Source organism: Natrix helvetica (assembly GCF_964273705.1).
Source record: "Natrix helvetica genome assembly, chromosome: 2".
In the NCBI taxonomy this organism is placed as follows: domain Eukaryota; kingdom Metazoa; phylum Chordata; class Lepidosauria; order Squamata; family Natricidae; genus Natrix; species Natrix helvetica.
The window spans coordinates 221,317,070-221,331,947 of NC_138552.1; the positions used below are offsets into that span (position 1 = coordinate 221,317,070).

The window sequence follows — 14,878 nt, forward strand, 5'->3', positions numbered from 1 at the left end:
AGTTGTTAAGTTAGTAATACAGTTGTTAAGGGGATGTGGCTTCCCCATTGACTTTGCTTGCCAGAAGGTCGCAGAAGGTGATCACATGATTCCGGGACACTGCAACCGTCAGATGCCAAGCGTCTGAATTTTGATCACATGACCATGGGGATGCTGCAACAGTTGTAAGTGTAAAAAACGGTCATAAGTCTCTTTTTTTCAGTACCATACCTTCAAATGTTCACTAAATAAACTGTTGTAAGTTGAAAAATATCCAATTCCAGGTATTAGCAATTTTATTCTGATCTCTGGATTTCATAGCTAACTATTAAGCACGCATCAATATTGCTATCATTTATAACTGTCCAAATATAATTAGTGCTTTTCATAGAATATTTTTTCATCTTAATTATGATTTACGCTAGTTTAGTAAACTCCAATTTGGGGTCAAAATACTATATGATGATTTCAGCCAGTGAATGTGAGGATTTCTAAATTAAGAGTTTATCTCTTTATTCATTCCTAGCGGCTTTGATTAGAGGGAATCGTAAAAATTGTGCTCAGTTCTCCGGATCTCTTGATTGGCTCATTAGTAGACTGGAGAGATTGGAGGCATCTTCTGGTAAGTTTCTTGACATTATAATATATACATATACATATACATATACATATACATATACATATACATATACATATACATACATACATACATACATACATACATATAATTTGAGTTCACAGGTTCTTCTTCCAAATTCAATAAGAATATTTGGTATAAAACTAATTTAATAATGATCCCTCGGGTACTACAAACAGGGATTGAAAGGTTGTTTGTGAATCTAGTATAAATTTTGCAAAAAGCATTAAAAAGCAATATTGAATGGAATATTTGTTTTGTTTTGTTTGCTGCTTATATAATCTGACCCAGGTTTGTTTGGGATATTGTGTTGTACACAGAAACTTCCATTTATGGTCTGATATTTTTCTCGGTATGTGTATCTCACAGGTTAAAAAGATAGAAATTCCCTTAAGTTAAGCTATGCTCCTGGGGAGGTTCAAAATATGTTTTGTATAGTATTCTTGACAATAACCCTGAAATGGTTTGTTTTTGTCCTCTGAGATAAAGTGTTTTGTAGTCCTAGTTTAACTTACTGTCTAGAAATACCCTGGTTACTTTCAAATGCTACACGGAAAAGAGAACAGGCAGTGAAAATCAAGGCGCAGAAAAAAAGGAGGGAATGGAGATCCAAGTCCTAGTGAAGAAAAATCTTATTAATTTTGGTTCTTTTTTTCACTGCTTAGCATCTGCCTTTGCTTAGTGTTTTCAGTCATCCATTTCAAAGAGATTATTATTAACTGAATAATGGATATATTTTCTATCATATAGAGTAAATATCAATGGATTTTTAAATTCTTGTTTCTCTAAGCACTTACAATGTTTTAACCATGGAACTTACGGTAGAAGGGAATTAGTTCTTATTTCACAAGCAGTTTAATAATGTATCTTTAAAGGAGCTTAAAATGGCAATAGTTTAGATCAATAAGGAATCCAAAAACACTTGGCATTTCAACCAAATTGATGATTACTGCTCTGAAATTCAGACTGGTCTGGTTGCAGCTTAGCTGTTTTTCAATTAGTTATAGATGAAGTATAGACTGTATTTTGGATGTTAGTGGGGAAAACTAAAATGGAGCTTTAATTTAAACAGAAAAATGTTTAAGGAATATAAAATAAAATTGAAAGTTGCCAGATTGTGGCATGAAGTAAATGCAATAAATAAATACATCTCATCAAAATTAGATGCATAATTTGTTTTATGGGTTATGGGAGAATTTAACATGTAATATGAGTTGTCCATTAACTATTTCATATGCTGCTGAGATTTTTTGCATCTTTGATGATATTGATTTATTTAAATTTGTTGTAAAACAAAGAAATAATAGAGAAGCTGTAGCAGAAGTTGAGGGCTGCTTGAAATTGGGGAGATATGAATTCTCATTCCAAGTTTATCATTATACATAAAAGCAGCCTATGTTAATTGCCTAATCTTTTATGTTGTTCTTAAATAACCATGCTTATGAAGATTAGTATAAGAAGCATTTTCTTATGAGTGCAAGTTAATTCAATATGAAAGCAACAGCAACTATGCTGTCATTGTTGTTTTATTTAAAGTATTATTTTCTTTTGAGTCTTAACAATAAGTATAGAAGAAAAGGGATTATTATGATCATTCTTAGATAATTATGACTATTCTTTATTGCATGTTTTTGAAAGAATATAAAGAGATAACTAGTAAAATGGGGCTTCTATATTTTTAGGAATTCTTGAAGTATTACACTGTGTGTTGGTGGAAAGTCCAGAAGCATTGAATATTATTAAAGAAGGACATATTAAATCAATCATTTGTCTTTTGGACAAACATGGCAGAAACCATAAGGTACACAAGACAAACGTGAATTTATTTGAATAGTCAATGCGATTAATATAAGTTTTATAAGTAGAACATAAAATTTAATTAAGATAACAATGAAGCATATGTAATTTTTTTTATACAGAAGCTCTAGTAATTTAAAACGTCCATAACCACCTCTATCATAATTTTTTCCCCAAGGTATTAGATGTACTTTGTTCATTGTGTGTATGTCATGGAGTAGCTGTGCGATCCAATCAACATTTGATCTGTGATAATCTTCTGCCAGGGAGAGATCTTCTTCTTCAAACTCGCCTTGTCAATCATGTGAGCAGGTAAAAAATGGAATAGAGTATTATTTTTAGTGCTCATATATATGTATTTATAAATGAGCATGCATATGCAAGCCCCTCTATAATAACATTATTTTTATTAGAACTTGCTTGGTGTAGGCATTAAAAATTGGTAATTTGCTTTTTTAAAAAAAATAAAAAATCCATTTTGTGATTATTATCATTTTTACTGATTTTTAAAATGCATTGTTTTGCTTGTATTTAGCATGCGACCAAATATTTTCCTTGGAATCAGCGAGGGCTCTGCTCAGTACAGGAAATGGTATTACGAATTAATGGTTGATTATGTGGAGCCATTTACAACAGCAGAAGCTACTCACCTTCGTGTAGGTTGGGCATCAACAGAAGGCTATTCACCATATCCAGTGGGTGGAGAAGAATGGGGTGGCAATGGTGTTGGTGATGACTTATATTCCTATGGTTTTGATGGACTTCATCTATGGTCAGGTGAGACTAATTAAAAAGTAAGTAATTAAAAGTAAGGTTTTATATTTAGGCAACAAAAACAAAATGCACCGGTACAGTATATGTGGTACTTTGCTCAGTAGTGGTGACTGTGAGAGGGATCTTGGCAGTGGTAGGTTTCAAAAGTTTTTAGAACTGGGTGGGCGTGACCAACTTGTAAAATGTGGTGAAAATCAATTAACAATGCTCTTGCTTAGCAACCAAAATGTTGGCTCAGAAACTCTGGCATTTGAACCATGTAAGTCTTAAAGCTATCAAGTTACAAGACCCTTGCATCTCTAACCCTTTAGAAAAAAACCCCAGGGTGTTCAAACTTGACAGCTTTAAGACTTGTGGACTACAACTCCCAGAATTCCTCCTCCAGTCATGTTGGCTCAGGAACTCTGGCACTGAAGTGTGCAAGTCTTAAACTGCCAAGTTACAAAACCCTTGCACCCCTAATCCTTTAGATTAGAACAAAAAACTCCATGGGTGTTCAAACTTGACAGCTTTAAGACTTTAAAGTTTAAATAGGACTCTTAGAGGCAGGGGCGATTGGTGAGCCAGCCAATCAGTGAGCGGGGGGGGCGGGCCAAGTGTGTTGCGGATGGGCGGGGGGAGGGAGCTGGAACCAATTCTAAACAGCATGGTAGATTTGTGTAATCTCTTCTATAGAAGAGGTTAGAACTGGCAGGAACCCACCCCTGGATCTTGGAGTCGTAGTGGGCAATCAATTAAATATGAGCCAGCAATGTGCAGCAGCTGCCAAAAAATCCAGCACACTTCTAGACTGCATAAACAGAGGGATAGAATCTAGATCACGTGAAGTGTTAATTCCACTTTATAATGCCTTGGTAAGGCCACACTTGGAATACTGCATTCAGTTTTGGACGCCACAATGTAGAAAAGATGTGGAGACTCTAGAAAGAGTGCAGAGAAGAGCAACAAAGATGATTAGGGGACTGGAGACTAAAACATATGAAGAATGGTTGCAGGACTAGGACTAGGAAAGACTAAGGGAGACATGATAGCAGTCATTCAATATCTCAGGGGCTGCCACAAAGAAGAGGGAGTCAAATTATTATCCAAAGCATCTGAGGGTGGAACAAGAAGCAATGGATGGAAACTAATCAAGGAGAGAAACAACTTAGAACTGAGGAGAAATTTCCTGACAGTTAGAACAATTAATCAGTGGAACAACTTGCCTTGTAAATGCTAAAAAGTTTTAAGCAGAGATTAGATAACCACTTGTTTGAAGTGGTGTAGAGTTTCCTGCCTAAGGAGGGGGTTGGACTAGAAGACCTCCAAGGTCCCTTCCAACTCTTGTTATTCAATTCTAATTGTTTAAAGCCTAAATATATTGCAAGTTAAGTTTTAAATAAAAGAGTTATATAGGATAACAGGTATAGAAGATTTGAAACAACTGTATCAAAATTAGAAAGTCCCAGATTCTGTTCTTGCATATGGAGCAATAGATAAAGACTCCTACCTGAAATTGCGGCACTCTGAGTTAGAAGAATTGATACTGAGTTAGCCTATCTGTTATGTAGCTTTGTGTTTCTCGGTGTGCTTATGAGATCTTTGGAAGTAGCTTTTCTATTAGGATCTTCAATTTTCCTCTAATAATATTCATTCCTAATTATAGGTTGTGTAGCAAGATCAGTCAATTCTCCTAATCATCATCTACTCAGGACTGATGATGTCATCAGCTGTTGCCTTGATCTGAGTGCTCCAAGCATTTCATTCCGAATAAATGGGCAGCCAGTGCAGGGAATGTTTGAGAATTTCAACACAGATGGTCTTTTCTTTCCGGTTGTCAGCTTTTCAGCAGGGATAAAGTTTGTATCCACATTCAATTATTTTCTTTGCTAAGGTCTAATCTAGATTAGTGACTGTTGACATTGTAACTTTTTTTAAAAGCAGATGTAGAAAGTGTTGGTAGGGACTATATTAATTTGAGAACTGATTAAATTTGAAGTGACATTGGTTTTTTTAAAATTGTTATGGTTTCTCTGCTAGGAAAAATATAAAAGAGGAAGTAAAGAAGAAGAATCAAGAGATGTATAACTACTACTTCTATTACTACTACTACTACTACTACTACTACTACTACTACTACTACTACTTCTTCTTCTTCTTCTTCTTCTTCTTCTTCTTCTTCTTCTTCTTCTTCTTCTTCTTCTTCTTCTTCTTCTTCTTCTTCTTCTCCTCCTCCTCCTCCTCCTCCTCCTCCTCCTCCTCCTCCTCCTCCTCCTCCATTGTCAACTTATTTACTGTTATACTATTGCAACTGTTTTAACAATTTAGTGCTAATGTTGAAGGTGTACGTGTTTTGTCTGTTATCAATTCTAATTTAATCCAAAATTATGTGAATTATTTAAATCATTTAACTTGTTATTCTAAGGACTGAGAACCTATAGAATATAGTCAAGTTCAATTACAAGCAAATATGCATACAATTTTATTAGCATTATTCCAAATTACATGGCATATGCATTATGCCACAGCTAAACCACAGCTAAAGGTAAATGCTATCAAGGTGAGCAAGAACATAAGTTAATTGCAGACAATTCAGGAAACAAAGGCACCTAAGGTATTATAAAAGCTGCTCAAATTCAGAATCTGCAAGTAGAACCTTGCAAGAAATATTTTATTTAATATAGAATCTATCACATTGTATTTATCTTACAGAGTACGATTTTTGCTTGGAGGCCGCCATGGGGAATTTAAATTCCTTCCCCCTCCAGGATATGCTCCATGTTTTGAGGCTATTCTGCCCAAAGAAAAGTTAAAAGTGGAACCCAGCAGGGAATATAAACAAGATTGCAATTGCTCAAGGGATCTCTTGGGACCAAATATTTCTTTGTCACAAGCAGCATTTACTCCAGTACCTGTAGATACCAGTCAGGTATGTAAAATGTACATTGACATTAAACATGCATTAGATTTAATTTATATTATATTAAAACTAGGAATAGTTGGATGACAAGCACCATGTGACTGCTAGAAGTATTGTTATATCAATATCATAGTTTGCGATGGTAATCGGAATTCCACTTTTCAGATATTTATCAGATATTAATAGCAAGCATTGGAATTAAGCTGAGTTTTGTATAATAAATGACAACGTATACAGCCAGGAATAAAATATGTTGAGAAAATAGCAGACAACCTGAAAAAAGTAGTTTAAGAAACTATATTGGTCTGTACGTGTAATAATCAATGCCCCTCAAATTTGCCTGTTGATAAAATCCCTTATACATTTTTTTTTCAATTCAGATTTAAAATGACAGAATACAAATCCACAGCCCCAGTCATTTTGATCTCTGTATAGGGAAATCCAGAAGTTTAGAGTTATGTTTAAGCTCATTTCAGACAAGCAAATTTATTTATAACATTTGTATTTAATGTTTTAAATATGTCAAATGCAGTTCAGTAATTGTTCTGGAATTACCATAAATATGAATCCATTCTACATCATGGTTGCATTGGCCTCATATATCCATGGGGTGGGAGATGACAATGCAAGCATTAGGATGCAAATTGCACAACTTTTGTGCTTGCATGCAGAATTGTGATGCAAGGCCATAATGGTGAAGCTTTCTGCATGACATCAAAATGCACATTTCTTATATGCACATTACAGCATTGTAGATCTGAGTGAATTCATTTGATAGCTATGTAAAATCTGACACAAAAAGTGTCCTCTCATTGGATGTATATTGTGTAAATGCTTAAGATAAAGCATCTGAGTGACAATACTGTATGACAATTTTAAATAACTTACTCTGCTGTTTTATTAATATAAGAACTATGCTGATGAACAGTGCTGGATTCATGAATAGAGTTGAGTTCAGTGGAGAACGACAGTGCTTTATCTGCAATTTCTTGCAGTTATGTTTTGAATCTCATTCTCTTAATTCTGAAGAAAACGGGTATGATAGATAAGATTTTTTAAAAATGAAACAGAAATCATAAAGAGGCTGAAATAATTGGATTTTTATTTTTTCACCATCTAACTATAACTGAAAGGTAGAAAAATGAACAAGTTATATACAGTACTGTACATGTGGCATTAGGATATTTACAATACAGCCCTTTACATTTCTACTCAAAGATACATTTCAATTAGTTTCATTGGGTGTTCTTTTTGGCAATGGGAATGGTAACCAATAAAAAATAAGTCCACTAAATGACTGGGATAATTATTTCATTGATTTGTTTTTTTTCTTAATTGTACTGTTTGCCATTTTATTTTTTAAAAGATTCACTCTTCTATTTTTAGATTGTATTACCTCCACATCTGGAAAGAATTAGAGAAAAACTAGCTGAGAATATCCATGAACTTTGGGTGATGAATAAAATTGAACTTGGATGGCAGTATGGACCAGTATGTACTTTTCTAAATTTAGCATTTCATTAATTAATTCATATAGATTTATGTATATAATTTGGAAGACTTTTTATTGCCTAAATATTAAATGTCTGTTTTGGTTTTTTAATGAGTTTTGCATCATGTAATAAATATAATTTTAAAAATTACACAGAAATCCAATCAGGGGCATCCGCAGAGTGTGGCCCCAAAATTTAAGATGATGGCTGAGACAGGGCAATTAATGCTTAATCTGGATTTTATGAACATCATGTGCGTAACACATAAAAATCAGGTGGAACTTCTGTTGTACCTGTTGTGACCTCCATCTTGCATTTTTGTCACCATTCTTTGCAAACTCACTTGAAATAATTCCATTGGCTACAGTCAGAGAGGAACAATCAGGGAAAACTAAAATTTATTTATTTATTTATTATTTATTTATTAATTCAACTTATCAGTCACACCCTCTCCACGAAGGGACTCAGGGCGACGTACAGTCAAATATAAAAGCATGTGGCATGGAGGAGGTAAATACATCAACATTAACAATACAAATGAAAGTAAAAGCCACAAAGTTAAAATAAATAACAATAAAATTAAAACAATTAAAATACCCAATAAATTTATATATACAGTTTAAAATTGCCAGGGAGGTTAGAGAGTTCTGATTAAGCCAGGCCGGCTAGTTGGAACAGGTGGGTCTTGAGTTTTGTGCGGAAGGAGTGGAGATCCGTCGTTGTCCTGATATCTGGGGGGAGGTCATTCCAGAGGGCTGGGCCCTTCACAGAGAAGGCCCTACTCCTGGGCGCCGCCCTCTGGCACTGCCTAGTGGACGGCACCCGGAGGAGTCCCTCTCTGTGAGAGCGGATTGGTCGCAGGGATGTATGGGGCAGGATACGATCCCGCAGATAACTAGGTCCTTGGAAAATCCAAGAGCTAAAATTTGCACACTTAAATAAGAGTGGAAAAACCAATGTACGAATATGTTTTTGTGTGGAATATTACCAGAAGGATGGACTTGGGTTTTTTTACAGAGAAATTCTACTACTTGTCAGTAGAATTGATCCTTTTAAACTACAATTGTAAGATAAACTGAAATTCTATTTTACAGATTAGAGATGATAACAAGCGGCAGCATCCCTGTTTGGTAGAGTTTGCTAAATTGCCTGAACAAGAACGGAATTATAATCTTCAGATGTCTCTAGAAACTTTAAAGTAAGTCACACATATTTTCTATTTTTTCTATCTTTGCGATTAAATTTATATAAATGTCTGAATTCTTAATAGATTATGAAATTTGGTTCACACTATACAGGATTAGCAAGGTACTTGTTAATTTTCTGGATTGTGTCAATCAATATAAATATGCATATTTACAAGTAATTTCCTTTGATATATACTGATTACTCATACAATATTAGGTACTGAACCTTCATTTTTTAATGAGAATTACAAAGCACTCACATTGTTACTTTAAAAATATTTCTCAGTAATCATATATTATATAAATGGAAGAGAGAAAAAATTGTATTGTATAAATCTGGATAGCAAAACAATTTGTAAAATGATTACTGGTTTATGCAAAATTGAATAGGAAAATCTACAATAAGATATCATAGCTCTGAAATCATGGCTATTAATTATTTTGAAAAATATGAGCAAAATAAGAAAAGACAAAACTCTTTCCATCATGTAACTATAATTACAATTGTAACTATATTGGTACAATCATGTAACTATTATAATTATAGCCTTGCCATTCAGTTAGCATGTTTTGCTTGATTTTAATTACTTTAAATATAATGATTCTCTCTTTTAGAACATTGCTGGCATTAGGTTGTCATGTTGGAGTTGCTGATGAGCATGCTGAAGAAAAGGTGAAGAAACTAAAACTTCCCAAAAAGTAAGTTTATACTCAGACTATTAAGGGATGAGAATGCAAATATGTCTACACTATCTCCTGTACCCAGTCTACTAATTGACAAATTGAAGATACCTGAACCTCCATGTGATTCTATGTATGAGACAGAATATTTATCTAAGAAAAATGCCATCTGGAAATAAACAAAAATTAATAATGTGATGTAATATGGTACAATTAGTTAGGAAACAGTCAGGAAGTCAATGTGTTTCAGACTATATCTATCTATATCTATCTATCTCTATCTCTATCTATCTCTATCTCTATCTCTATCTCTATCTCTATCTCTATCTCTATCTCTATCTATATCTATATCTATATATGTCTGTCTATCCATCCATCCATCCATCCATCCATCCATCTATCTATCTATCCATCCATCCATCCATCCATCTATCTATCTATCTATCTATCTATCTATCTATCTATCTATCTATCTATCTATCTATCTATATATCTATCATCCATCCATCCATGTGTGTGTATGAAAACATTTTAATTTACATATAATTTCATTTTTAAGGCCTATAGATTTTGGAATTTGGATTTTGATTCCTAAATTATTGTACTGATTAGTAATTCCAGTATAAGCAAATGAAAGATCTGAATCTAATAACATTTAATACCAAAACAATGCAAAGATAAAGATTTACGTTTTTTATATTCATAAAAATTCATAAGACTTCATTAAAGTTTTTAATTTTTTTAACAGTTATCTATTATTAAGCGGCTATAAACCTGCTCCTATGGATCTAAGTTGTATCAAGTTGACTCCATCTCAGGAATCCATGGTTGATAAACTTGCAGAGAATGCTCACAATGTATGGGCTAGAGATCGCATAAGGCAGGGATGGACCTATGGAATTCAGCAGGTAAGTCCAGACATAACTAGAATCTTTATAGTAATCCTATTACAGAACCAAATGTCTGACAATGGTGAAATAGATAAAATGTTTTGGAGTTTTACTGTTTTGACTTCAAGTTAATTGATATGTTTTCAGAACTAAACCTTTTTAAAAGAGGAGATATATTGACAAATTGAGGAAAACAAGTCTCCTTCCCTATTGTGTCATCACAATTATGTTTTTGATATCAAGCAAAAATGACACTGTATAGTATAACCATGTCATTGTGCATTATATTAAGCTTACTAACATAATTGCAGTAAGCTCACTAACAGGTCCATTTATTAGCTACTAAAATACCCCACAGTGCCCTAGTGAGTCTGTAGGGGGTTGTTTTACTACTTAATAACTAGTAATAGTTAATTAACACTATAAAAAGTTGAATAGTTGGATACACACAAAGTTGTGCATGTACACACACAAATAGCTGAACATCTTGTAGAATTTGATCCAATATTCACACCTTTTGAGTTTGTTTTAAATTGAGTTTTTATTTAAAGTATTGGCCAATCCCACTATTAGGAATATTTGATAAGCTCCACTTTTATCTGTTTCTAAATGTGTTGAATAGCCTCGGGAACCTACTTGATTCTTCCTTCCAGGTTAGTGCAGATCTACGGTATTTACAGTATTAGAAAAACTGGGTGTTAGGGTCCTTTAAATTATCTCTCATAATTTTTATATTGTATAGGATGTGAAGAACCGTCGAAATCCTCGCCTTGTCCCCTATACGCTCCTAGATGATCGCACTAAGAAATCAAACAAAGATAGTCTCAGAGAAGCAGTTCGTACCCTCATCAATTATGGATATAACCTTGAAGCTCCAGATCAAGACCATGGTACTGAAATTATATTGAAACAGGCTTTTAAAATATATTGTTGTATATGCTATTAATCCTATCCTTAAGGAAGGTACGAATGTCCCATTTTTAATTTTACTGCAACTTTCCAAAATAAATTCATATTCATTTTTATATTTCTAATTATTTGAATTTTTTTTATTCAAAAAGAACATTAACAATTTTAAAATAATGCCAAACAGAATAACAATTATAATAAAACTGATAAAAAAACTCACTGGAAATATATTTTAAAAATACAACATACCCTTACTCACATAACTTTATATCTAAAGGAAACTCCTTCCACCCAAATGCACTGTTAAAATAGTTCAATCAATCAATTGGAACAGAGCTGGAAGGGACCTGGAGGTCTTCTAGTCCAACTCCTGCTCAAGCATGAGACCCTATACAATTTGAGACAAGTGGCTGGCCAGTCTCTTCTTAAAAACCTCCAATGATGAAGCACCCACAACTTCTGAAGGCAAGCTGTTCCTTCAGTTCAGTTCCTTGAGCATTCCTTTTGAAGTCCCCTTCCTTGGAAAGTAACTAACACCGGTATAATCTAGAATGGATGTTTACATGTAGTAAGCATTTCATCAACAAAATAAAGTTTGTCTCATTCTAACACACTTGGATTGTACTTGTGAGTGGCTAATAGGAAAATAATGTCAAATCTGCTAAAGTTTCAATCCATTTCAAAAGAGGGTAGTAAGTGCAGTTATTTTGTCCATTATTTGATCTCCCCCCCCCTTGCAAACTTTGGACTTAAGTACTTGGTAAAAAGGTTCTCCTTTTCTTTTTAAAAAGTTTGCTAAGTCTTGGAGAATTGTTGAGAAAATAAAATATGTTTTCTTGCCTTTCCTTTAGACTGCCAGTCTGATAAAAGAGATCCTAACTTTTCCAAAACTTTTCAAATCAGCACTGATAATGTTCCCTAGATGGGGTAATGAAATGTCTGCAAGAAAACGAGCAAGCTCAGAGAGCACCAAAGACCCTCATTTCAACCTTGAGCTACAAATATTCTCCTTCATTAGTACCGTAACCATACCTAACTTATTTTTTTTTATATAAAATATATATATCCTTAAATTTTGAACTTTTGCAGCTGCAAGGCCTGATGTGTTTGACAGCATGATGGAAAGGTTCAGGATATTCCGAACAGAAAAAACATATGCTGTAAAAACTGGGAAGTGGTACTTTGAATTTGAAGCAATAACTGCTGGAGATATGAGAATTGGCTGGGCCAGGCCAGGTTGTCAGCCAGAGCAAGAGCTTGGCTCAGATGATCAAGCATTTGTATTTGATGGTTTCAAGGTATGTACATTTTTTGAGACAGGACAAAAAAAATAGGCCTTGCTGGACCTCTCTTGGTTTTTCCATAGACCTTCAGAACCTATCAATCAAAGAATTGAATTGAGACTTAGAGGGTTAGATACAGATCAACATCTGAGTTACAAGTACTTCTTGACTTTGAATAGTTCACTTAGTAGCCGTTACTTACTAGAAGTTACAACGGCACTGAAAACAGTGACCTGTAACCATTTTTCATGCTTATGACCATTGCAGCATCCCCATGGTCATGTGATTTACATTTGGATGCTGGAAGACTAACTTACATTTAGGATGGTTGCAGTGTCCTGGGATCAAGTGGTCACCTTTTGCAACCTTCTGTCAAGCAAAGTCAATAGGGAAACCAGATTCACTTAACAACTGGGTTACTAATTTAACAACTGCAGTGATTCCCTTAACAAATGTGGCATAAAAGTCATAAAATGGGGGAAAATTCACGTAACAAATTTCTCAGTTAGCAACATAAAATTTGGACTCAGTTGTGGTAGTAAATTGAAGACTAGCTCTACTGCCCTCCCATAGATCATATATAAAACTTAATTAGTGGGGGATAAACACATTGTTGTGAATTCTAACATTAGGGTAATAGATTTTAATAAGGTTTTCTGAACCTTCATGTCATTTATTTCAAGTTGATCTTTGATATAGGAAAAAGAGAATAAAAATAAGCATTTTTGCCCTTATGTTCTCTACCATAAAGTGTGGTCTTACCTACTAAGTGAATTGTTTGTTGAATTACAAATTGATTGTAATTTGTATGTTAAAACATAACATAGCTATGTTAGGAGATTTGTGGGATCTGCAATATGGTGAATGTAAAAATTGGAAGGCACCTTACAGATGATCTAGTTCAAGCCCCAGGGCACACAGGAGTCCACTACCACAGTTGTCCATATATCTTGGGAAGAGAGGGATTTGCTTCTTCTAAAATAATGGAGATCTTCTCTTTAAAAGGAGTAACAATAAGATTATTGAGAATAATGTATAATGTGCTCATAAATTATTTTCCAAAAATATTGAATGTTGCTGATTCTCTATAAACTCGTGGCACAGTTGATGTATTTTAAAAATTATTGTTAGATAATTAATTGTAAGATTTACAATTGATATTTTCTTATTGCGCTAAGCATTTTTAAACAATGCTAAAATCATAAAAATAATAGTTTATGTTGCATAAAGTCTTTCATTATCTAGGCCCAGCGATGGCACCAAGGAAATGAGCATTTTGGCCGTACTTGGTTAACAGCAGATATTGTGGGATGCATGGTGGATCTGAATGAGCACACCATGATGTTTACGCTAAATGGTGAAATCCTTCTTGATGACTCAGGTTCTGAACTTGCATTTAAAGATTTTGAGGTTGGTGATGGTAAGTTCTTGAGCAAATTTGTGCTGCTTTCTGGCTGACTCAGCAAGTTTTCTTTGCTGTCTTAGAGAAGTTTTTAAAACCAGTCATTAGTTTATTTCAGCCAAAGATTATGGCTCAGAGACAAGATTTATCTCAAGAATTCTATGTGTGAGCCATCAGCAGTCTGGGATTATGGTATTGAAATATGGTAGTAAAGTGGCTGGATTTTGTTGCAACAATGACTGGTAGTTTGGGATGGTTTTAAGATACAAATGCAGTCAGTTTGTCTTTGGACCTCCAGTAGTTACAATTATTAACTACTTCCACCTTAAATGTGTGCAGAAAAGAGAGTACACCACACATCTAAGTATGTCATAGCTTATCAACAATGTACTGTGGTCCTTCAGACAGTCAAGTGGCTGAATTATGGTCATTGACCTATCAGACATTGCCTATATCTGATTTAAGTATATATCATCATGGCAGGCAGCTGATCTCTTTCTTCCATAGTAAATCTGCCCAGGGCAAAAGATAAATCCATTAGATTTTACCCTATAGATAAGATCTAGTGTCTGAACAGATTTGTAATAGCTTGGGCTGCTGAACAATTGCTTGTGCAGCTAGAGAATGAATGAGTGTACTAAGGCTTTTTTATATTTCTAAGTGTGGATTAAAGGAACAGAATTAGAAGGGACCATTTGGACCATCAAAATTGAATGCCTGCTCATTGCAGGATTCCAAATTAAATAATATGTAATAGATGTTTGTCCAAGCCAGTCTGAACTCATGACAAGCTCACATATTGTAGGTAATTGATTTTAATACTGAATTGCTCTAGCTATGAAGAAATTTTGGTTGAATAATTGGTAGTGGACTCTAAAAATACTGTTGTTTCTGTCTTCCACTTATTTTATCCTCGTGTACTCTCAATAGTACCATAACAAACTGCA

At 34.1% G+C, this 14,878-nt stretch overlaps 1 protein-coding gene across 1 annotated transcript in view; it reads left to right on the forward strand.

The window, feature by feature from the left end:
* RYR2 (ryanodine receptor 2) overlaps positions 1–14,878 on the forward strand; it is a 325,381-nt gene that overhangs the window by 168,289 nt on the left and 142,214 nt on the right. The window contains exons 17-29 of the mRNA XM_081941599.1: positions 506–601; positions 2,299–2,417; positions 2,592–2,725; positions 2,949–3,190; positions 4,833–5,025; positions 5,879–6,095; positions 7,473–7,577; positions 8,674–8,777; positions 9,382–9,465; positions 10,196–10,355; positions 11,080–11,227; positions 12,336–12,544; positions 13,775–13,949. Of these exons, the coding sequence (XP_081797725.1) occupies positions 506–601; positions 2,299–2,417; positions 2,592–2,725; positions 2,949–3,190; positions 4,833–5,025; positions 5,879–6,095; positions 7,473–7,577; positions 8,674–8,777; positions 9,382–9,465; positions 10,196–10,355; positions 11,080–11,227; positions 12,336–12,544; positions 13,775–13,949 (1,986 nt within the window). The remainder of the gene's footprint in view (positions 1–505; positions 602–2,298; positions 2,418–2,591; positions 2,726–2,948; positions 3,191–4,832; positions 5,026–5,878; positions 6,096–7,472; positions 7,578–8,673; positions 8,778–9,381; positions 9,466–10,195; positions 10,356–11,079; positions 11,228–12,335; positions 12,545–13,774; positions 13,950–14,878) is intronic.